This window comes from Stegostoma tigrinum, chromosome 5 (genome assembly GCF_030684315.1).
Source record: "Stegostoma tigrinum isolate sSteTig4 chromosome 5, sSteTig4.hap1, whole genome shotgun sequence".
Taxonomy (NCBI): Eukaryota; Metazoa; Chordata; class Chondrichthyes; order Orectolobiformes; family Stegostomatidae; genus Stegostoma; species Stegostoma tigrinum.
The window spans coordinates 11,930,534-11,955,484 of NC_081358.1; the positions used below are offsets into that span (position 1 = coordinate 11,930,534).

The 24,951-nt window shown below is 40.1% G+C and overlaps 1 protein-coding gene across 2 annotated transcripts in view; it reads right to left on the reverse strand.

The window, feature by feature from the left end:
- reck (reversion-inducing-cysteine-rich protein with kazal motifs) overlaps positions 1 to 24,951 on the reverse strand; it is a 174,604-nt gene that overhangs the window by 137,760 nt on the left and 11,893 nt on the right. For both annotated transcript variants that reach the window (XM_048529019.2, XM_048529021.2), the window contains 3 exons: positions 24,587 to 24,664; positions 17,355 to 17,467; positions 6,586 to 6,670 (listed from right to left, as the gene is read on the reverse strand). In XM_048529019.2, the coding sequence (XP_048384976.2) occupies positions 6,586 to 6,658 (73 nt within the window). In that variant the 5' untranslated portion in view covers positions 6,659 to 6,670; positions 17,355 to 17,467; positions 24,587 to 24,664. The remainder of the gene's footprint in view (positions 1 to 6,585; positions 6,671 to 17,354; positions 17,468 to 24,586; positions 24,665 to 24,951) is intronic.

Genomic DNA, 24,951 nt, shown 5'->3' on the forward strand with positions numbered 1-24,951 from the left:
TGGCATATCAGTATTATTTTCATGTACTCTGTAGAAATAATTTAATGGTAATACATTTAATCATTACACTTTTTGCCCAGAGTAAGCCAAAAAGATATACAATTAAACCAGAGAGTTATAGAGTTATAGAGGTGGAAGGAAACAGACCTTTCAGTCCAACTCTTCCATCACAAGCAAATAACCTAACTTAATCTAGTCCCATTTGCTACCATTTGTCCCGTATTCCCCCCCACCGCCCCAAACCAGTCCTATTCATGTACCCATCCAGATGCCTCTTAAATGTTGTAGTTGTATCAGCTTCCAGCTGGCAGTGCATTTCACACACACGCCTTCCTCTGCATGAAAATGTTGCCCCTTCGGTCCCTTTTAAATCTTTCCCTTCTAGCCTTAAACCTATGCCCTCTAGTTTTAGGCTCCCCTATCCTGGGGACAAGGCTTTGAGTATCAATCCTATCAATGCCAAGGTCACCCCTCAGCCTCCCATGCTCCAGAGAAGATAGCACCAGGCTATTCAGCCTCTCCAACCCTGGTAATATCCTTGTAAATCTTTTTCTATTCTCCAGGGCTACAGGCACTGCTGTTAAAACGCTTCCCAAAAGTTCTTTGCAACATAGCTGTTAGACACCCTCCCAATTTTCTCCTTCAAAAAAGCACTAATTTTCAGAATGCCAGCAAGGTGCTTTGGAGCTCACTATTTTTTAAAACATTAAAAAGATATATAAAAGCATGTTGCCGTACTGTGGATACTGGAAAAAGCTAGTGGCATTTGCTTTCAAAGAAAGCAAAATAAGAAGTTATCAACATTAACTGCAGCTTAAACAGACTGCATCTTAAATTTCAAACACTTCAATTATCAGTGTCTCTTAAGTGGATCTCACGCGTACAACATTGTAATAGCTCCAAGTGTATCCGATTATTTGAGCTACCCAATGAGCATTACAATTCAAGCAAAAGATATTTTTAAAATGCAAGAGGGCAAAACAAAAATGAGATCCACATCCACTATGTCGACACACAACTCGGGATCCTGAGGACACCCCTGCAACTATAACTGGCACCAAATGAAAGTTCAGCTGTAACCAGTAAATAAAAACACTGAGATGACAAGGTGTAGAGCTGGATGAACACAGCAGGCCAAGCAGCATCAGAGGAGTAGGAAGGCTGACATTTCGGGGCTAGAACCTTCTTAAGAAAGGTCTAGACCCCAAACATCAGCCTTTCTGCTCCTCTGATGCTGCATGGCCTGCTGTATTCATCCAGCTCTATACCTTGTCATCTCAGGTTCTCCAGCATCTGCAGTTCCTACTATTTCTGAAAATAAAAAAAACTGTTGTTTTCAATGTGTTTTAAGGATTCATTACAAAATAAACATGTCAGCTTTGAGTCACAGCATGTTACAAAAAAAAATCATGAATAAAGATTCATGGTACAGTTGAAGTTACACTCTATTCAAGAATGCTCAATATAGGGCAATTAGCAGTGAAATCATTTAGAGTAGATATTGAGTTTTTGTGCTAAGAAGAGAGACACACAGAGTACGAAGATAGCAGCATTCTAAAAACAAAAGAAAGCAATCCTGACTGCAGCTAAAACATGCAGTTCTGTATTGAACTGGACGCCACAAATTTGCAAATCCTGATTTGGCAGAAGCACTAACAGAGAAAAATCAATACGGTCAAAAAGAGATAGGAGCAGAAGTAAGGCCATTCAGCACATCGAGTCAGCTTCACTATTCAATAAGATCATGGCTGATCTGATAATTCGCAACTCCATTTTCCTCCCTTTGCCTCATAACTCTTAACTGCCTTACAGATCAGCCTCAACAGCCCTTGACACTGTCCTCACAGAGGAAATTGCTCTTCATCTGTCTTAAATGGGCAACCCCTTATTCTGACATTACATATTCTGGTCCCAGGCTCTTCACAAGGGGAAACAACCTTCCCACATGACATCGTGTAAGAGCCATTCACGATAAAGAAAGATCTGAACATGAATGTTTTTACTTCAGTAACACTGAAACTTAGTACAGGAGAAATTCATCAGATCCTGCAGCATCCATGAAGGGAGAAACAGGGTTAATGCTTAAAGTCCAATATGACGCTTCTTGGGAACTGAAGAATCGTGAAAATTTGATGCATGTCATACTAATGGAAAAAAAGAGGAAGGGCAAAGTCGATCAGAAGTGAAGGTCAAGGAAGGACATAGAAACAAACAGAAAACCCAGGTAGAAGACAGGACATCTTCAAGGTCGGGAGTCCTGAAATCAGAATGACAGTGAATTAAACAAATGAAATTTTAACTAATTCATAACTTCATAACAGGTCAGGAATCCTTTAAACCAGCAAACCTTGGGACCAACTGTGATTCAGATGATGGATATTTCTAGTTTTCAGATACACTTGCCTTACTCTCTAAAATCTTTTACTAATCATCTCAAAACCAAAAGCAGAATATTCATTTAACTCTGTATGCTAGTCTGGTAGAGTATGGGTTCACCATATCTTTATTGAAAACCTGATACCATCTGTAAGTTTTTCCCCCACTGTCACTGCACTTATTTTTCTTTGTCTCCATTTGTTGCTACACTTGCAACTTAGGTTTTCAGGTCCATTCAAGCTCTCTGGGGAAAAATACTTTGCTGGACCCAAACATACCTAGAGGGGATGTTCTATTCCAAAAGGGACCAAAGGGACCCAAACAAACCTGTAGAAAGACTGAGTTCCAGCTACTGGAAAAAGACCCATTGAGAGGTCCTTTCGAGCCAAGCAAAGTCTTCTTCCAAAGTGCCTTATGATACACCTTCAAAAAGATGTCCAGCTTTTGGATATTTCAGTTTTTGGACATGCAAACACTGATTTCTTCCAATTCCTACTCTCAACAAATTACCTCTGGGAGCCAACTTGTGCCCCCTTTTGGGAAGACAGAGCCAAAATACGTGTTTCAATTCTTCTGCCATTTTTGTCTTCAATAAAATTTCCTTGTCAATATTTTACAGTCATAAGTCACTTGTCTTTGCTAATCTTTTTCTCTTCACATATTTAAACAAACTTTTTCTTCTATCCCATTTCTATGTTTCCAGCAGTTTTACACTCAAAGTAATTTTCCCCCTTCCTTGTTCAAACTTTTCTCCTCTTATGTTGAATTTTAAAATGTTCCCAATCCTTAGACTTGCTGCTTTTTCTGGTATTTTATGTAAATTCTTTGGATCCAATAGTATGCCTAATTTCTTTTCTTAGGCAATGATTGAGTCAATTCGCTTATTTTTTGCACAAGACATGGTGGCTCAGCGGTTAGCACTGCGGCCTCAAAGCACCAGGGACCCGGTTTCGTGTCCACCCTCGAATGACTGTCTGTGTGAAGTTTGCACATTCTCCCCGTGTCTGCGTGGGTTTCCTCCCACAGTCAAAAGATGTGCAGGGTACGTGGACTGGCCTTGCTAAGTTGCTCGAAGTGTTCAGGGATATGTAAATTAGGTGGGTTCCAGGGAGATGGGTCTGGATGGGTTGCTCCGAGGATCACTGTGGACTTAGTGGGCCGAAGGGCCTGTGTCCACACCATATGGATTCTATGATCTCCATGAAGAATGAAAAATGTCATTTGTTATACTGTCAATCCCTTCAGTAAGATTCCCAAATCCATCTGTGCCAATTCACACCTCATACCTACACATTTGTATTCAGGAGCCTAGTTTCAGAGTTGTCTACATCACTCTTCATCTTTATCATTTTATAGCTGCTCTTCCTGAAGGGACACATCACGACTGTAATTGTAAGACTAACTAATTCTCTCGTTGCACAGTACCCAGTCTTGAACAACCTGTTCATTGGTTATTTCCACAATGTTTTGATCTGAAAAAAGCCATGAAGTACACACTCATGGAAAATCTCGACATCACCATTGCTGGTTGCAATCTCTGCTTCCACCCCACAACAATGCCTTATTGTCCTCCTCCAGGTCACCACCTCCTCTCCTCCTCATGCTGCCACCACCCCCTCCTCCTTGCAACACTGCCTCCTTTTCCTTCTCTTCCTCACTTGACAATATCACCTCGTCCCCTTCTCCCAATGTTGCCTCCTTGTTTATTTTCCCCTACTAAACCTCTTCCCTTACCATATCACACTATGGATCCTCTGCTGCCTCCTTCCCACCCCCATGATACTGTCATCACCACCTTCTTCCGTTCAAGTTTCACTGAAATTATCCTCTCCCTCTTGCTCTCAATTTTTTTCCCCTCCAGCTATATCCACAACTCTTTTGCTGCCCTCTATCATTTCAACAGTTTCCTGGCCTTAACTTCCTCCCAGTCACTCTGCACATCCAATCCTTTACTGTGCCAACCACAACACAACAGTTTGGGGTTCTCAACATTTTTTTGAACAGGAGCCTAGGCCATCCTCCACACCACCTAGATGAGCTTGTACTCACTCTGCAAACCTTTCCTTCTGCTCCTCTTCAAAACTGAAGCCTCTTTCACCACACGTGCTGCAAGGTTTCCAGAGTTTCTCCAGCATCTGGATCCTGGCTATGCCTGCCTTCCGTGAGACACAGGGAACACTGATTATCTCCATCCTGTTCAGGTCCACCTCCCTTTTTTATTCTGGTACAGTGCTAATTGTAATAATGCCCATCCTGCTCTCCGACATGATTAAGGACTTTTATTGATTGTATTTCCAATTTCCAGCCTTCCTGTTCCTTTATCTCATCCATCCTAACATTTTCCCTCCCTTCATCAACTTGTCCATCTTCATTTCTGGAAACTGGCTACCCACTAAAGTTCACTACAAACCACAAAATCCCACAGCTACCTGAATGATACTTCCTCACATACTGCTTCCTGCAAGCACTCAGTTCCATACTCCCAAGTCGTTTCTGTCAAATCTGTGCTGATGATGCAACCTTCCACACCAGTACAACCAAAATATCATGTTTGGTCTTCAACTAAGGATTCCCATCTAATGTGGTTGACAAGGTTCCCCCAATGTGTTACATATATTTCACAAAACATGCCCCCACTCCCCCCTCCTCCTCCTTCCCAGAACCATGACAGGGCTTCTCGTGCCCTCAACTTCACCTCACCAGCCTCCACAATCTAAATTATCCTCTTCATTTTCCACCAGTTCTAGCATAAAATAACCTTCACTCCAAAGGAATATCTCTCTCTGAAGGGCCACTACTTAGTCATCTAAACACCCTTCAGTTCCCCACAACATCTTTCCATGCAAGCGCAAAAATGCAACATCTGTCTTTTAAATCCTTTACTGTCAAAGGCCCTGGACACACTTTCCAATTGAAAAATTACTTGTACATCCTTCCATTTAGCAACTTTATTCATTGCCCATTTATAATCCCCTCAAAACTGTGCCATCCAAATGCAGAATCAGGTGAGTGTTTTGTCAAACACCTTATGTTTCCGGTTGCTTGTCATTTTAATTTGCCATCTTGCTCTCACATTTATCGTTCTGTCCATTGTGTGTTAGTATTCCAATGAAGTTCAAAATAAGCTTCAGGAACAGGATCTTACATTCTGGCTCAGCACTCTAAAGTCTTCTAGCATCAACATGGGGGTTCAACAGCTTTGGGTTATTACATCTGCTTCCATCTTATTTTCTTTCTGTTTTGGTTAGATCAGTCTCGTTTCTATCTTTATTACTTCACGTCGTTTCAGATTTTTTTAAATTTAGAAATTCATACCTCACTTTGAAAACAACTATGTTTCTTCAGTCTATCCATTTCCACTCTCTTTGGCTGTTGTATTATGACATCTTGTTATTTAGTCTCTGCTCCAATGCAGAACTTCTGTTCTTCCTGCTGTCTCCCTCAGATTCACTCTTTTGTTAGTAGTAACAATAAGTCCTCAAGCTAAAGCATAACTCTTTCTTTCCCCAGATGTTGCCTGGTCTACCAGGTTTTTCCAGCATTTCATGCATTTATATCTGTGTTGCGAAATTGGGTAGAGGGCTCGTAGATTGGGAGGCAGAAAGCTAGAACTTAGTGTTTATAAAATGCTCGGGGGGAAAGCTTTGCGTGGCCTCTTTAAAGTATCACGTGCTTTTTCTGTGCTTAGAAACTTAAAATAGATGTCTGAGCAGTAGCTTGAAAGTTTGCAAAGAGCAAGCTACACTATTTTTTACAATCCTTTTCACAGATTATGGGGCGAGGTGCTCCTCTTTGGATGTTACAGTTTTAGTTCACCACTGTGTGTGTGTGTGTGTGTGTGTGTGTGTGTGTGTGTGTGTGTGTGTGTGTGTGTGTGTGTGTGTGTGTGTGTGTGTGTGTGTGTGTGTTGGTTGGAATCTGCTTTATAACACTTGTGAATAAGTTTTCTAGTTGCACTCAAAGTAAAAGGGGCAAGTTCTGATTTGTGATTTAACCAAAGTGAATGATAAAGAGCTCGCCAAAGAGGTGTTAGCATTGGTGTGTAGTATGTGGCAACATTGCAACTTAACCAAACCAAAAACACAGACAGCTTGACTTCTCCAATGCTGTCCATCTTTGTCCTGGCTTTACTACCAGAATATGAGTGGAAGCTATAAATAGGAGGTACAAGGCCAATATCAAATGATTCCATGCAAGGATACCACATACCTTCAGCTCCACATCTGAAGATCTTCAATGCCAGAAATAGTAATGGAACTGCTAGGGTGCTGCTGTGGGCCATGAGGAAAAGTGACTGCAAGACAGGATACTGCATTATTAGAAACTAGCCATTTTGAAAGGAGTTTACCTCTAATATTTCACAAGTAGTTTCAAGTGTAAATACAACAATACTGAATGAAATCATGCCAAAGTTCTCTCACACAATTCACCCAATAGCAATGTTTACAACATACAACATATCCTCCAGTTTAGTGTATGTTATGTTAGAAGAGTTATATCTTATAATGCAGTGCAGAAGTCTGAAATTGGTATGCAATTCATGCGATCAGAGATAATGGGATTCTCCAGCATCTGCAGTTCCAAGATAATAAAATGTGAGGCTGGACGAACACAGCAGGCCCAGCAGCGTCTTAGGAGCACAAAAGCTGACGTTTCGGGCCCAGACCCTTCATCAGAGATGGGGATGGTGAGAGGGTTCTGAAATAAATTGGGAGAGAGGGGGAGGCGGACCGAAGATGGATAGAGGAGAAAATAGGTGGAGAGGAGAGTATAGGTAGGGAGGTGGGGAGGGGGTAGGTCAGTCCAGGGAGGGCAGACAGGTCAAAGAGGCGGCATGAAATTGGTAGGTGGGAAATGGAGGTGCAGCTTGAGGTGGGAGGAGGGGATAGGTGAGAGGAAGAACGGGTTAGGGAGGAGGGGAGGGGACGAACTGGGCTGGTTTTGGGATACAGTGGGGGAGGGGGAAATTTTGAAGCTTGCCTAGTCCACATTGATACCATTGGGCTGCAGGGTTCCCAAGCGGAATATGAGTTGCTACTTCTGCAACCTTTGGGTGGCATCATTGTGGCACTGCAGGAGGCCCATGATGGACATGTCGTCTAAGGAATGGGAGGGGGAGTTAAAATGGTTCACGACTGGGAGGTGCAGTTGTTTATTGCGAAACGAGCAGAGGTGTTCTGCAAAGCGGTCCCCAAGCCTCTGCTTGGTTTCCCCAATGTAGAGGATGCCACCCCAGGTACAGTGGATACAGTATACTACATTGGCAGATGTGCAGGTGAACATCTGCTTAATATGGAAAGTCAACTTGGGACCTGGGATAGGGGTGAGGGAGGTGGTGTGAGGGCAAGTGTAGCACTTCCTGCGGTTGCAGGGGAAGGTGCCGGGTGTGGTGGGGTTGGAGGGGAGTGTGGAGCGGACAAGGGAGTCACGGAGAGAGTGGTCTCTCCGGAAGGCAGACAAGGGTGGGGATGGAAAGATGATGTCTTGGGTGGTGCGGTCGGATTGTAGACGGTGGAAGTGTCGGAGGATGATGCGTTGTATCCGGAGGTTGGTGGGGTGGTATGTGAGGACGAGGGGGATTTGTGATCTGTCTTTTTAACAGCAAAGGACAATTTGCTTTATTGATCACAGCTCTGGGTCAATCACCACTTAATTTCTATTTTGCAGCAAAATTTGCAAATTGAAATGGGGTCAATTTCAAGTTGCAACTGAGGTACACCGAGTTTTTAAAGAGATGGTTTGGAATCTGTAACAAAACAAGATGGCTAGAGAGCACTAGTTTACTGTGAAATGGAATCGTCAAAATGATTTCCTGAACACAGGTCAGTGAGGTAAAAATAACAATGAGAGAAAACAATAACAAGAGTGCAGCTTTTCTGTTGAAGTAAATAAATGATAAATGATACCAAAATAACACGATTTGACTCCATTTAAGAGTATTCCAGTTGCCAAGGTAAATGCTCGAAGTGATTTATGAACTTCTTGAAAATAAAGCAACAGGGTTGAGTTTGCAGATTCGATTCTGATCTGAACTGGCATCTATTACCAGAAGGGTATAAATTTCATTCAATTAAACAGGAGTGGAATCTGAAAAAATTTACTTTCCCTCTCTATTCTTTAGCTAGCAAGCGTGTCCCTTACTAACAGTCCGAAAATGAACTCAGTTGGCTCATAACCTTAGTCACATTTGTTCCCGAGGCTAGTTTCTGATTTCATGTTTATGCCATACTAAGATCATGTACTTACACTTTCATGGAAATCAAATATTTTGGCCATCCTCAGCTCACCCACCGCTGAAATTCTTATTCTTGTCTCCATTACCTCTAAACTGGATTATTTACATGCACACCTGGTCAGTTCTGACCTGATTAAGTTTGAGATCATCCAACATACAGCTACCCATGTCTCTGGGCTCGCTAACTAACACCCGATCCTGGTCAATGTCTTGCATCTTAAAGTCATTTTTTTTCCCCAAAACCCTTTGCAGCCTCATCATTCCCCCATCTCAACTTGCTCTGAAATTTTATTAAGCCCACACCCCGCTAATTTTTGTCTCTTGTGCATCTCCAATTTTAATCACTCCACCAATGGATAGGTTGTGCTTTTAGGTGCCTAGGCTCCAAGCTTTAAAATTCACACTCTACCTTAATTTACTACTTTAACATCCACTTTTAAACTTAGTCAGACGACCAAAAGCTATCTCCTTTTATGGCTCTTCACTATTTATTTGAGAATACTCCTGCAGACTGCCTTTGAATGTTGCCTTCTATGAAAAGTACACTTTATTTTGTTCATACACTTGTCAGAAGTGGACATGGCTGCTGGCCAGCATTTATTGCCCGTCCCTTGTTGCACTCAAGAAGGTGGTAGTGAGCTGCCTTCTTTATCTACTGCAGGCCTCATTCTGTAGGTTGACCCACAATGCCATTAGGGAGGGAATTCCAGAATTTTGATCCAACAACAGTGAAGGAATGGCAATATACTTCCAAATCTTGATGGTGACTGGTTTGAAGAGGAACTTGCAGGCAGTGGTGTTTCCATCTATCTGCAGCCCTTGTCCTTCTGGATGGAATTGGTTGTGGGTTTGGAAGGTGCTGTCTAAGGATCTGTGGTGAATTTCTGCAGTGCATCATGTAGATACTGCAAGTCATTATTACTGAGAGTCGGTGGAGATGTGGATAATCTTGGATGTGATCCCCATCAAGTGGGCTTTATCCTGGATACTGTCGAGCTTCAAGTGCTGTTGGAGTTGCACCCATCTAGACAAGTGGGGAGTATTCAATCACATTTCTGACTTGTGCCTTGTTTTTGATGGATAGGCTTTAAGGAGTCAGGAAGTGAGTTACTCGCCACAGTATTCCCAGCTTCTGGCCTGCTCTTGAATTTCTGATCAGTGGTAACACCAAAGATGTTGATAATGGGGGATTCAGCAATGGTCGCTCCACTGGATGTCAAACGGTAGTAATTAGATTGCCTCTTATTGGAGATGGCCATTGCCTGTCATTTGTGTGGCGCAAATGTAACTTGCCACTTGTCAGCCCGATCCTGGATGTGGTCGAGATCTTATTGCATTTGATCACGGATTAATTTTGCTAAGTTTCTTGAAGGTTTCTCAGAGCCAGTGCAAGATTTCTCACTATTTTCTGCCAGCCACCTCATTAGCTATGCACCCCTCCTCTTTAGCACCCTGCAATGGAATCGCAAATGTTGCTGGACATTGTGCAATCATCAACGAACATCCCCACTCTGATCTTATTAGTATGGAGGGAAGGTCATTGATGAAACAGCTGAAGATAGTTGGACTGAGGACACTAGCCTGAGGACAACATGCAGAGATGTCCTGGAGCTGAGATGACTGAACTCCATCAACCGCGATCATCTTCCTATGTGTCTGGTAAGACTCCAATCTGTCCCCGATACCCATTGATTCCAGTTTTGCTAGGGCTCCTTCTAAATCACACTTGGTAAAATGCAGCCTTGATGTCACTCTAACCTCACCTCTGGAATTCAGCTCTTTTGTCCATGTTTGAAGCAAGGCTAGAATGAGGTCAGGAGCATTGTGGCTTTGACCGTGCACAAACTGGGAATCACTGAGCAGGTTATTGCTGAGTAGATGCTGCTTCATAGCACTGTTGATAACACCTTCCATCGCTATGCTGATGATCAGGATTGGACTGATGTAGCAGTATCTGACCAAGTTGGATTTGTCCTGCTTTGTGTGTACAGGAAATACTTGGGCAATTTTCTGCATTCTTGGGTAGGTACCAGTGTTGTATCTGTACTAAAAGCACTTGGCTAGTGGAGCGGCAAGTTCTGGAGCACAGGTCTTCAGCACTATCACCAGAATGTAGTCAGGGCCTTTGTAGTCTCCAGTGTCTCCAACTGTTTCTTGATATCATGTAGAGTGAAAGGAATTGGCTGAAGACTCGTATCCGTAATGGTGGGGACCACTGGAAGAGGCCAAGATGGATCATCAACTCGGCATTTCTAGCTGAAGATTGCTATAAATGCTTTAGCCTTATCTTTTGCACTTTATAGAAAGAAGTTCTTGCTTCATGGAGTTTGTATTCTTGCCTTAGTTCAGAAATTAATTCAGTCAAAAGTATTCCATTCAAATATTTGATGGTTTAAAATTAACTAAATTCAAAGGTTTAGGCATACAGTCAGGTGCCGATGACGCCATTCATGCTGAATTAGCTCATGATAAAGGTAATAACTAGAAAGTAGATACAATGTCTAAAATCAACCACTTTAAGGATTCAGGGTATCAGGTGCATTTTATAGTTAGTACAGCATTTGGAAATATCAAGGATAAATTCAGTTGAATTGCAGGTTTGTCAGAAATTCTGAAGGCCATCTAAGACCCTAAATATTACAGAGAATCATGACTAAAAAGAGGCAGTATCTGTGTTAACACAAGTCAATTTTTATCATTTACTGTTTGCAGAACATATTGTCTATATGTTCACTCTACTGAATGGCTGCTTTGTCATTTTACATCAATTTGAAAAATCCTGCAGAAAACAGACTGAACAAGTTGCAAAGGCAAGCCTCCAAAAGGATGCAAGACCATTTGCCAACGTATCGCATCAATCACCATAAATCATACACATCTACTTGTCCTGAGGTATAACACAAAGGTTACAAGATTTTATAGAATCCCCACAGGGTGGAAACAGCCTATTTGGCCCAAAAAGTCCACACCGACCCACCAAAAAGCATTCCACCAGATCCATCACCCCCACCCTATACTGTCCATGACTAACTCACCAAACCTACACATCCCTGAACACGATGGGTAATTTAGCAAGGCCAAACCACCTAACTTGCACATCTTTGGACTGTGGGAGGATACTAGAACATGCGGCAGAAACCAATACACACACGGGGAGCATGTGCTCCAGTCACCTGAGGCTGGAAGCGAACTCAGGTCCTTGGCACTGTCAAGCAGCAGCACATCCACTGAGCCACCATGCCATCTCACTGCACAGAGTTGATGCTGAAAAATACTGTATTAGTTGTTTCCTTGATTTAATATTTTAACATATAAAATATATAACTACAGAATATATTTTTAAAGGAAAGTGACTTGCTATAAATGGATCTTAAAAAATTGTGAACTCTGCAAGTTTACTTTCAGTTGATACACTCAACAATTCAAGACAAAAATACAAATTCAAGACCAGCTATCGTCATTCTAAGTCAGTTGCATGTTATCTTTTCACACAACACAGTCATCAATGCCTGGGAGACACTTGCTCAGAAGAAACCAACTTGAAAGAACCTCCTGCATGAAGGGATACAGCTCTTTGAGAACATTAGTCAGCAAAAGGAGCCTGAGAAAGAAATACCAGCAATCAAGGTCAAAGGCTAATTTTACTTCCTGGGAACGCCTGCCAAACTTGTGTTCGGAGAGGAGTCTCAAGGATCAGGTTCATTAGCCACGCAAGGTATCCGTGACCAATGACACAGAATTTCCTAAGCAGCCAATCATACTCCTTAATGAGTGATTGTCGAAGACATATGATCTTAAAACAAACTCACTTGTTCTCAACGTTTCTAATCACTCCATAATTTCTAAAATTATCCCCCCCAAGTGCTAACATGATAAGTTACAGAAATGTATTTAAGAGAAGCAGCCACTTAAAAGAAAATGTGTTAATAATGCAAGGACACAGTACTAACATGTTGGGCTGAGTTCTCAACCGACAGTCATCAACACCACCTCAGCAGCAAGAGTATGATCGGAGACAAAAGTTGGGGTTATTAAAAGTGCAGAACACAAGTGTTGAAGATGGCACAGTGGTTAGCACTGCTGCCTCACAGTGCCAGGGGCCCAGATTCAATTCCACCCTCGGGCGACTGTCTGTGTGGAGTTTGCACATTCTCCCTGTGTCTGCATGGGTTTCCTCCGGGTGCTCGGGTTTCCTCCCACAGTCCAAAGATGTGCAGGTTAGGTGGATTGGCCATGCTAAATTGCTCGTAGTGTTCAGGAATATGTAGATTAGGTGGGTTGGGGGGGGGGGGGGGTCTCGATGGGATGCTCCAAGGGTTGGTGTGGACTTGTTGAGCCAAAGGGCCTGTTTCCACACTGTAGGGATTCTGTGATTCTAATAAAACACACTGAAGGATTGATATCATAACACAGCTGAACCTGGAGGCAAACAGTGTAGATCTGAAGGAGTTTGGGAGTGAAGCACTGGAGTAGATGAGACCAGAGTGAACATGAGTCTTAGAATCAGGTTAAAGTGGCCTAAGCACTATGATATAAATTGGTGACAGCTAGTTGCCTTTATTTAGTAAATCGTCACGTTATTTCTCTTAAATTCAATTACACAAAGAAATAGAGGCACAATAGGGTACCTCCAACTCAACGAAATCATCCTCTGCCTTGTTGGGCCTGCAGGATCAAAAACAGAAATCACTGGAGAAACTCAGCAGATCTGGCAGCACTTGTGGAGTGAAAACAGTTTGAGTCCAGTGACCCTTCTTCAAAATGTGAACTTTCTGAAGAACTTTTTGTTTTCACATCACCGTAACAATTTTCGGTTTGTTTTAAATGAGCCTGTGGAATGTTTCTCATGTTCTGGGCAATCTTCTTTACAGGACAGGCTTCAGAGCTTGAGCAGCAGCTGATCTCAATACTTTACATCATTAAGACTGAGAAGAATGTGGATACAAAGTTTTTGGATAAGAACTGCAAGTGGTAGATGTATACAATCAAAATTAAAAGCTCACGGAATCTAAGAGAAAGTGGCAAGTTGAATCCAAAATTGGTTCAGTGAAAGGAAACAATCTTTTATACATCAACAGGTGTGCATGTGACTGGAAGGTTATGGGGGTTCTCCACATATCTGTATGAGATAATTGAATTTTCAAAATACTTAGTAACTTGGACATAAATATAAAGGGGGATGACTATATAGTTTGCAAATTCAAAGAAAGCTAGGCATCACATTATAGGAAATATGTAATCACAGTAAGAGTGGGTGCAGAAGATCTGGAGAATACAAGGATTTTGCTTGGAATAGAGAATTATGGCCATCAGTTAAGTCTGAATGGATTGTTTTCTTTGGAACATGAGAGGCTGACGTGAGATTTAATTGAGGTGTAATAAAATGATGGTGGGGTGGGTGAAGGAAAGGCATAGTGAAAGTCAACAAGAAGAACCTACATTTTAATAGGGATAGAAAAAAAAATCAGAAGGCACAGACGTAAAGTGATTGGTCAAAGTATCTGAAGAAAATTGAGGAGCATTTTTTTCCTCATCCAGAGTGCAGCAGGAACAAAAGTCATCATTGTATTTAAAAGAAAATACTCAAGTTCTGTAAGCTGTAGGATACAGATTAAAAATTGCAATTAAAAAACTGCAGTCAGAAACTGCAATTTAACTGGCCAGTTACTTTTTGATTTCCAGGACTATGATGGATTAAATGGCCTCATGCGCCAGACATCTGTCCTCGTTTCTTCCTACATTACTAAATTGTGCACAGAAGGTCAAGTTCCCTGTACATCCGAGCATTACCTAACCTTGCTCCCCTCCATGCTATCTGTTCCATTATTGGTACCAGAGGCCAAAATTGTCTTGGTTCCGAAGTCTACAGGTCCCTCCTTAAACCACTATAGTTGCTTCATGTCTCATTCCTTTAAAATGTCACCTTCGAAGTTAATTTCTAGCTTTTCTTGACCAGTGCCTGGAAGTTTTGTGTGTGAGCCGTCTTTAGACATTTTCTAAGCTAAATAACATGACAATACTAATTGCTGAGCCTTGAATCATGAATACTCTCTTGGTTTTGAGTACAAAGTTCAGAAAGTCACAAATATTTAGAAAGCTCTTCTTTGCCAATAATCTTTACACATGGCACTACACTGAGAAAAGCTGTTTAAAAAGTGGGATTATCAAGAATTCTCTTGAACTCTGAGAAAACAGAAAAAGAATTAAAGAACCCTGTGAGCTGTTCACACAGCAATCTGAGGGCAGAACCGCAGCTGGTAAGGGTCAACCGCAGCTTGCGACCACAGCTGTCAAGGCCACTTGCCTAAAGATAAGACAGTATGCTGCCTGCATAAGATAAGCAAGAGTGGGTGGAATGTAAATGAATGCAACATTTATCTACATTTTCTGTTATTGTTTAAAACTGGTAAAGTAAAAGGAGATACCAGAAGCTGCCAGTCTATTTTGTGTTTAATAATGAAAAGTGACTCAAAAACCTTTTGCCACATGTCTTTAACGTAATTGACATTTAAAAATGAATCACTGTCATAAAATATATGACTTGATCTGGCACTTACCTGATAAGATTGAAAAGTAGATTTTATCTGCTGGAATTAAATTTATAAATATTTGGTTTTAACACCAAAACAATTCACAGAATGAATACATAAGGTCATGCAATAAGTTTCAAGAAATATATAGATATTTCCAGAGAGGTTTTAAAAGATTAAAGAAATGAAGTAGTTTATGAGAAAAGTCTTCTCAGCTGAGAAAGCATTTAAGAGCAAGACATGAACTTTAAGAAGTCAAGCCAAATATACTGGAAGGTAGTTTGATGCAATGCTTGCATGCAAAAGTTGTTTCCCAGAACATGTGGAAACATCAAAAGAACTAGCACCACTCCAGATATAACAACATGCAAGTGAGAGAAGACAGAGAGGCGAATGACCTAGAAGAAAACCAATATTATGTCTATCGAAAAAAATTCATCACTGTCACATTCCACAATTTATACCGACAGAACAAAAGCCAAAGATTTGAAGTTAACTTCAGTCACTTGTTTTTAAAAAAGAAAAAGCAGCTTGGATTCTTTGCTTTGCCTATTTAAGATGATTAACCTGAAAAGATAAATCTTTAGTCCTTACGTAGCTTGGTCAGTTAGACCAATTTGGTAAGGAGGAAAAAAAAGGTCTAATTAGCAGACTTAAATGCCTAAAGGATTGTCAAGGTTAGATGGGTAGAAAATGGAAGCACAAGATTTGTCATCTTCCAACTGTCCATCACAAATACAAAATGCATTTTAGAAGATTAAATTCAGATGCAAATTATACAATAAAAGGCAGAACACTTAGGAGCACTGACAACCAAAGGGAGATGGGTGTACAGGTCCACAGATCCCCGAAAGTGGCAAAACAGGTGGTTACAGTGGTTGAAGGGGCATATAGCACTCTTGCCTTCATCAGCTGGGGCATCGAATATAAGAGTTAGCAAATTATGTTACAACTGTACAAAACTTTAGTTAGGCCACAATTGAAATACTTCTGTGCAGTTCTGGTTGTCCCATTACAAGAAGGATGTGGATGCTTTGGAGAGGGTGCAGAGAAGGTTTAGCAGGATTTTGGGTTTTAGTTATGAGCAGAGGTCAGATAAATTCAATTATTTTCACTGGAAAGACAGAAGCTAAGGGGTGACCTGAAAAAGGTCTACAAAATTATGCGAGGCATAAATGGAGTGGATAATCACAGGTATTTTACCCCCAGGGTGGGAAAGTCAACTGCAAGATGGCACAGGTTCAAATTGATACAGGTAAAATTCAGGGGAGAAGTGTGGGGAAAGTATTTTACACAGAGCGTGGAGGGTACCTGGAACAGACTGTCACGGGAGGTGGCAGAATCAAGCATGTCGGCAACATTTAAGACAAATCTTGACAGACACATGAACAGGAGGTGAACAGAGGGATAGAAACTGTGTATGGAGCAATAAGTAGAGGGTCTAAATAAGGATTAGGAATAGGATTGCAGGCTTGGTGGACTGAACAGCCTATTCTTGTGCTGTATTGTATAAAACATATAAATCTGAGGCCAACCAGACTGATTTAAAAGAACATGCAGTTATATTATTAGAATCAGAAAGCTAATCAACATTACATGAAAACTGATGTAAAAAAACACAATAAATTAGTTATGCAAAGTTGTTATCTTCTCAGCTATACAAAAAAAAATCCAACTGTGAATTAATCCTGCCAACTTTGCATCATTCTTGGACACTGAACCTAACTTTATTTCTACTAAGTGGAGCTCAGCTAATTGTAATGTTATTAAAGTACACTTGAATTGACATTATTCCCATTGGGGGAGTAACACTGGTAGTTTAACAAAAATAGTTTAAAATTACATAGAGTACACTTTTGATAACCCTAAATTGGCACTAATTGTGATTATTAGAAATGTGCTAGTTACAAAATATTGGTTTATGATTTTGTTGTTTTGCTTCCATTGTCTTGGGAGCTAGCAAGTTCTACGATTCCGTGATAAGTGAAAAGGTTAAAGGCTGCTCAATGATTTCTGATTAATATTCATTACAATTTTACTTTTGAAGCTCTAATATCAGTCAATTAAGATTCTAACTACTGTTCATTTTTCACCTCTGAACCCGTAGAATTCCACAATTCTGTGACTTTAGCTCAATAAAACAATGTAAAAATCTTAAACCATCAAGAGTTTGTGTGTGGTGGAAATTAATAAAACTATAAGTTGTTACCTACCTGATTTGGCCAGTGTTGTAATCTACAGCCAATGCACAGGGACGTATTCTACATCCACCAATGAAGAAATTACAAGGCAGTCTGTCTCTGTGGATCCCATTTATCCTCTTGTTCTGGAACACAGAAGTGAAAATTGTAAAATAAATTTCTTCTTCTATCATATTTAATGGCTTCCATTTGACCACTTGAACTCATCACCTTTCATTTGTGACTGATTTTAAGTTTGTCATCTTGTTTTCTCTTGTGTTCCAACATATCTGAAACCATCCCCAAAACAGAGATCAGATTCCTGCTACTGCTATCAATATACCACAGCAACCACTCCTAGGAGAGAATCAAAACTGTACAGAATGGCTCGCACATCCATTTTCTCCTTCTTTAAATGTGCTTTCTCAATGACCCTTCCTATAACAGAAACCTGATGAGCAATAGAACTGTAGACAGGAAGTACTCACAGGCACAGAAGACTGCGAGAGTTCACAGTAAACTCCCTTTTTATAAGGCAGTGTGTCAAAATCTGATACATTTGGACAAGTTTTCATTTTCTTGGACTACCTTTTACAGAGAGTTAGATTCATATTTGAGCAAGACTATCCAAGAGTGAAATCAGAAAGTACATTTCCCCAGCACAAGGGTAGTGGAAATCTGGTAAACTCTTCCACAAGGCAGTAAGAATGATGGGTAAATTAAAATTTTGCATTCCAAGATGGATGGATTTCTGCTGAGCTCAAGGGATACGGAGCAAATGCAAGTAAATGGAGTGGAGATCAAGAACACCTATTAGAGCAAAATGGACAGATCTGAGGATTGAGTGGCCTGACCCTGTCCCCAAGCAATTAAAAATAAATTCAATTAGTAATCTACTTCAAGTCAAATATTGTAGCAGCCATTTTGTCTCTGAAATCCCTCCAAGTAATATTGAAGCCACATGTTTAACCTGGTCAAAAGGATTTCCTAGCTCCAGGAGTCCAACTACAGCATACACTGGCAGCGGGATATAATTTGATTCCAGCAAAATTTTTCTTGGCTGAAACAGGATTTCGAAAACGTGGCCTGATAGGATGGTGGAGTCAGATTTGAAAGCAGACATTGAAAGGGAACTGGATAAATATTTGAAACACTGTAGAGATATGGGGGGAGAAAAGGAGACAGGGATTACTCTTCAAAAGAACTTGGGGATAGTGTGTTGGTGGTCAGCTGGATGGCTGACGCAATCTTTTACAGTGCACCACTTCTGCATGTCCCAGAATGGCACACTGAAATAAATGTGCAAACCAGGTCAAGTAAAGTCATATTGATGTGCAGCAGTAGTACTCATGAACAGAGTAGATACTAATTTCCACTTGAAAGAATTAGAAATCATTTATCAGTGGGACCAAAATATTATAGTACAAGAAATTGTAGCCAATTACACATGATGGCTGGACTCAAATTCCAAAATACCTGGCGAAACTCAAGGCAAACATTCTCTGAGAGAAACAAGAATGGAACTACTTAAAAAGTAATGCTACAAAACAAGTGCCGCAAGAAGGACCATAAAATTGCCTTCTCCAGTTAGGTTTCGAATTTGGCATGACCAAGTGTGGAATTGGGTCTCCACTTTTTAACCGCCTCAGTCACAAAGTACGCAGCCTATCAAACTTGAATTAAAACATACTTTGCTAGAAAGTGAAGGAGGCAATTACCAAGATTTTGAGTGAAAGGAAGCAGTTTATTGTCTACTAATTCCATAAGACCATAAGACATAGGAGTGGAAGTAAGGCCATTCGGCCCATCAGGTCCACTCCGCCATTTAAATCATGGCTGATGGGCATTTCAACACCACTTCCCTGCACTCTCCCTGTAGCCCTGGATTCCTTTTGAGATCAAGAATTTGTCGATCTCTGCCTTGAAGGCATCCAACGTCCTGGCCTCCACTGCACTCTGCAGCAATGAATTCCACAGGCCCACCACTCTCTGGCTGAAGAAATGTCATCTCATTTCAGTTTTAAATTTACCCCCTCTAATTTTAAGGCTGTGCCCACGGGTCCTCGTCTCCCCGCCTAACGGAAACAACTTCCTAGCATCCACCCCTTCTGAACCATACATTATCTTGTAAGTTTCTATTAGATCTCCCCTCAACCTTCTAAACTCTAATGAGTACAATCCCAGGATCCTTAGCCGTTCATCATACATTAAACCTACCATTCCAGGGATCATCCATGTGAATCTCTGCTGGACACGCTCCAGGGCTAGTAGGTCCTTCCTGAGGTGTGGGGCCCAAAATTGGACACAGTTCCAAAACAAAACGAATATCAAAACACACTCAAACACGGGTAACAAGTTTAAAAGGGAGAATATATGGTGTAGACGGGGAAATAGAAAAATTACGTGGTTAAACTGTTCATAGAATCCTCAAGATGTTAGATTCTTAACCTGAGATTCCAGCTCTTCAATGGCTAAGTTGTATCTGCACAGGAATGGAATCTGTATGTATCTTGGTGAATGACTATTTTTCTGCTTAGCTTTTTCATTGGTCAATGAATTGAGATGAGTGAAACAGGCGAGAACAAACAGCATTTCAATTCTTGTTGTCATATTCATTGTTTTCTTCTCTCTGTTCTACTGCTCAAAAGCAGTTACTGAAATACTGTTCAGAGTGTATTTCTTGTCATTGTCTTTCCAAGCTGACAAATTTGATAGGCGAGCCTTTAGTCTCCCGGTGAAATTACCACATTCATGTAAAATAAACATGAGTTGCAAATTTCTTGACACTGACTAAGGGACCTGGTTTAGATGCCTTTAGAAACCATGGTAATCTCAGTGCAAATTGTTTGCCCCATATGGGTCTCCCAAAGTTTTCTTCAATCTGTGGTCAGATGTATAGTGCTACATTTTATATGCAGGTTTCTGCCTTTCAAAAAACCACCTTAGTCCATGAAAGACCCACAAGTCCATTACAATATTGAGACAAACAGCTGAGTCATATCTGCCTTCTTATCTCTATGTTGCAATATTGTAAAATTAAAGGCTTCAAAAGACCTTGAAAAGTCTCCTTAGGAGACTTTTGATAAGCAATTCCAGACGCAGTGAATGATCAACTCTAGAGTGGATTTGTAGTTTAAATAAAACACTTAACTATATATTAATAAAAAGTAACTTTAGCAGAGCAAAAACAAACAAATTAATTAATTGAAGTCCATGATTTAAACCCAACAACCTTTATTTGCAGCCATTCACACAAATGATAGAGAAAAACAAGCACAATTAAAGGAATAAATAAAAGAAATTAACAAAACTGGAGAGATTGTTTGAGCAGTTTTCATGATGCATTGTTCCACATGCATATATGATTGTTTCTTGGTTTATTTTCTGAAGGCACTGATCAAGACCACATGTTCGGTTCATTCTGCGAAGTTTCAGCAATGCTTAGAAATTAATTTCTATCCTTTGAATTCCCAATAACTGATAATGGGAGATTAAGCAGAGAGCTTTCAAATCTTAACAATATAGGGTTAACAACCAAATACCTTCTCTCAGATAAACAATCCAAAGAAAAAAAGTTAAAACTTTCTAGCCTTCTGTTTGACCATTATGTTCTCTCCCAGATTCACTGGCGAATTCCCAGGTACTAATCTCACTAATGGCCAAACATCTGCTTTCTGGTTAATGTTCTGCTTTCCCCAGCATTTGTTGCATCTATAGAGCACCTTGATCAAGAACCAATGTGAAATTAACTTTCAGGCTTGGCCTATGAAACAGTTTGTCTGTTCCTTTTATAAAAACAAAACACATGCTGCTGCCCACAGTCCATAGGGGATCTTCATCAATGTTCTTGGCCCCAATCCAAAATTGATAAAGAAAAAAGAAAAATCAGTAAGGGTAAGGGTTTTAACATCATACATAAAACTCTAATGATGGAAGTTGAAATTCAATAATCCATTGTTCTTGTACAATTTAGAGGCGTGAGAAATAGTCAGTGTAAACGGCTAATGACTACACTGCTGACTTCAAACTATATATATCCATTTTAAAACCAGAAATCAAATGCAGGAGCTTAATCTGTTTAGTCGTGACCATTTCAAATGAAAGCAGGTAAATCTCTTGATGCCTGAGACAACATTGCTCCTTCAGTTATTATCACTGGTCAAAACTACAATAAGATAAAATGTTAATCTCACTTCCTTTGTGGAATCTGTCTAATTCTACATATATTAAGGTACAGAGCAAATGCACTTTAAGTAATCTGTTTGAAGCATTCTTCACTATTGTGACAAGGAACCATACAAATGGTCATCTGTACTTTCTTTAATTATAATTTGAACAACCAATTTGGAGAACAGGAAAGGGATTTGAACTGTCCTAATTTTATGACCAAACTTGTGTATAGCAGAATAAAGAGACTTATTGCCATCAGACTTCAACTACAGAACTCTGCAAAAATTTTTGCCAAAGAGATTTGAACTACATGTGAGAATAAAAACTTGATATGATGCTGCCCAAGACAGATGTGGAGGCGCAGTGTTAGATTAGGGTAATCAATTTCAGAAGTCACACAACACCAGGTTATATTTCATAAGAACCAAAAGAACTGCGGATGCTGTAAATGAGGAACCAAAACAAAGTTGCTGGAAAAGCTCAGCAGGTCTGGCAGCATCTGTGGAGGAGAAGAACAGAGTTAACGTTTTGGGTCTAGTGACCCTTTCTCAGAACCCAGTTCTGAGGAAGAGTCACCAGACCCGAAACATTAACTCTGTTTTCTCCTCCACAGATGCTGCCAGACCTGCTGAGCTTTTCTAGCAACTTGTTTTCATACCAGGTTATATTTCAACAAGTTTATTTGAACTCTCAAGAATTCGAAGTGATGCTCCTGGTGAAGTGGAGGGAAGGGCACAGGTTTAGAATTTATAGGCAGACAGATCATTGCAAGATAATAAGTGCTGCAGATGCCGGAGAATCTGAGATAACAAGGTGTAGAGGTAGATGAACATAGCAGGCCAAGCAGCATCAGAGAAGCAGGAAACTGACGTTTTGGGCACAGACTCTTCTTCAGAAATGTTATTCTAGCCATTTGGTTGTCTCTAGTCCCAACTTATTTTTGATTCTGTTTTGTAATTATCTGTCTTCTTTAATTGGATCATAGGTCATCCCTTCACTTGCTTTTCAGCTACTGACACTCATTCACACCGTTTGACACTTTTGATGACCTGCAAAGTCTTGTTATTCAGTCTGTTGACACTCCACTCACTATTTTTTTTCTGTCTTTTGACAATTTTAATTACCTAGAATTATCTTGCAGTTATCTCTCTGCCTATAAATTCTATGTCTGTACACTACCTTCCACTTCATCTGATGAGGAGTAGCGCTCCAAAAGTTTGGCATTTCAGATAAACCTGTTCAGCCATAACCTGGCACCATGTGACTTCTAACTGTGCCCAAGATGGAGTCAGTTCTGTCAAGTCAGTCCACCGAAAGTGAGGACTGATGTTGGATACAATTGGGATCACTCGAACTTCGCAGAATTGTGAAGCAACAAATGTCATGTTGATGAGCCAAAGTCAAACAATTAATTAACACTGTAGGAATAAGAGAATTTAAAAACATGCAACGTTTATTTTATCCCCGCAAAAATCAGTGATAAATTGCATGAATTTGAGAAATAGGAAATGATCTTACAACTCTTTGAATCTGCTCTAAGGTCATATCCCTTGAACCTAAGAAATCAAAAAAATGTAATAGCAAATAGCTAAAGGGAAATCAATGCACAACAGAAGCAAAGATGCCTGTGAAATGAGTCATAATATGTTTGCTCTCAATGTTTTGCTCGTATAATCTCAAGTCCACTACGTTCCTCTTTAAGCAATGTCAACTATGCTGTAAATAAAGCACAGCAAAGGGCGAGATGATGCCGGTACTCACAGCCAAAGCCTACATGCATCCTTTAGAAACATTTGAAATACTGGACACCTTTTATTCGCAATACTTCACTAACTAGAAAAGTATATAGCAGCACAGCTTGTATGGAGAGAAATCTTGGAGAAAATAAGAACAGTCCTTTTTGCTGTTTTCATATTTGGATCTAAAGCACTGAGCCAAGCAAGACTACTAGAACAGAAAGTACTTGCAACTGTGACCTAAACCACTTAGCAGGCAATTCTTGACTGTTTAATAAAAAATTTCATACTCCACACAATGAATTATTTTCTAATTTCCCTATCTGGAAAGGAAACAAACGTGTATCTTCTTAGCGCCTTTCAGGATCTCAAGACATCCTAAAACATTTTAAAAGCTAATGAAGTACTTCTGAAGTGCAGTCACTGTTCTAACATTGGGACTGCAGAAGTTAATTAATCCACAACTCCTCCCCCAGACAGTAATGTTATACTCACCACAATCTATCACTTAATGACATTGATTGAGGGATAACCGCATTTCTCTTCTTTGAAACACAGTGCTAAGACATATTTTATGCTCACCAAAGAGCAGATAGAACCTTTAATGTCTCATTGGAAAGCTGGCACCTCTGATAACTGTAATATTGAGGGAATGCCGAATGGTATCTGCCTACGTTTCGTCCTGGAGAGGAACTTGAAGTCTCAAAATAACTTGACTGAGAAGAAATGTACTGGAGGCTTCAGATTGCACACTGACTAGACGCACCACAAATGCTGTAATGGATTCAATTCTAATTAAGACAATTTTGTTGATAATATGTGTCACTCCGCATTATAAAATCTAAATTTATCAAGCAGCACAGCTAAAGCTTTCAAAGGCTGTATTTCCATCATCCCGACTTCACCAAACTCAAATGCTGCTTCATGATTCCGCAAATGCTCTGCAATTCTCAACCATTCGCTGTGTTCGCATCCCATCCTCCGGCATCCATCCTCTACAGCCACATGTCTCCTTGTACTCACATTACAGTTTACAAAGTGCAAACATTTAGAGAATATTGTCTGTACTTAATGACTCCAGCAAGTTATTAACAAATGAAACTGCATCAAGAATGCTTCAAGGAAACATGGCTATATTAACAAACATCCACTTAACCAAGAGTGATGAAAAAAAATACAAGAAATGCAGAATCAAAAAATCCAAGCAATCAAATTTCTTCTTTTGGTAACTAGCATTCAAATTCAGCAAGTGATTTCTTCCATTTTAGGCTGTCAACTTTCCTTTTTCACTCTGATGTAAACAACTCAAACAAAGGGAAAAATAGAGAATCATTGTAAAAACTGTCTCCATACACTTACCCATTAAATTGACAGCACGTTAGAAATATCCAAAGTCTACGTCTGCCTTCCCTTATGTTCTTGGCTAAGAATTTTCACCTGAGTTTGTGAGGGAATGAAAAATGGATTAGAGAAGTATAGCCTCATCATATCTTTCTGGAACTACAACATCTACAGTGTATCATAATATCAGGCAGAAAAATAAAACACAGAAATATAAACCACATAACAATTGTAATTAAAATATAATTTAAGTATCTTACATAATCAAAATAATTCATGATTTTTATTGAAAAGATATGTTTCAATTTGAACTTTAGAGAGGAACTAACATTTGTGCTCAGAATACATGGGGATATTGATGAAACCATTTTGATATTGGTCAT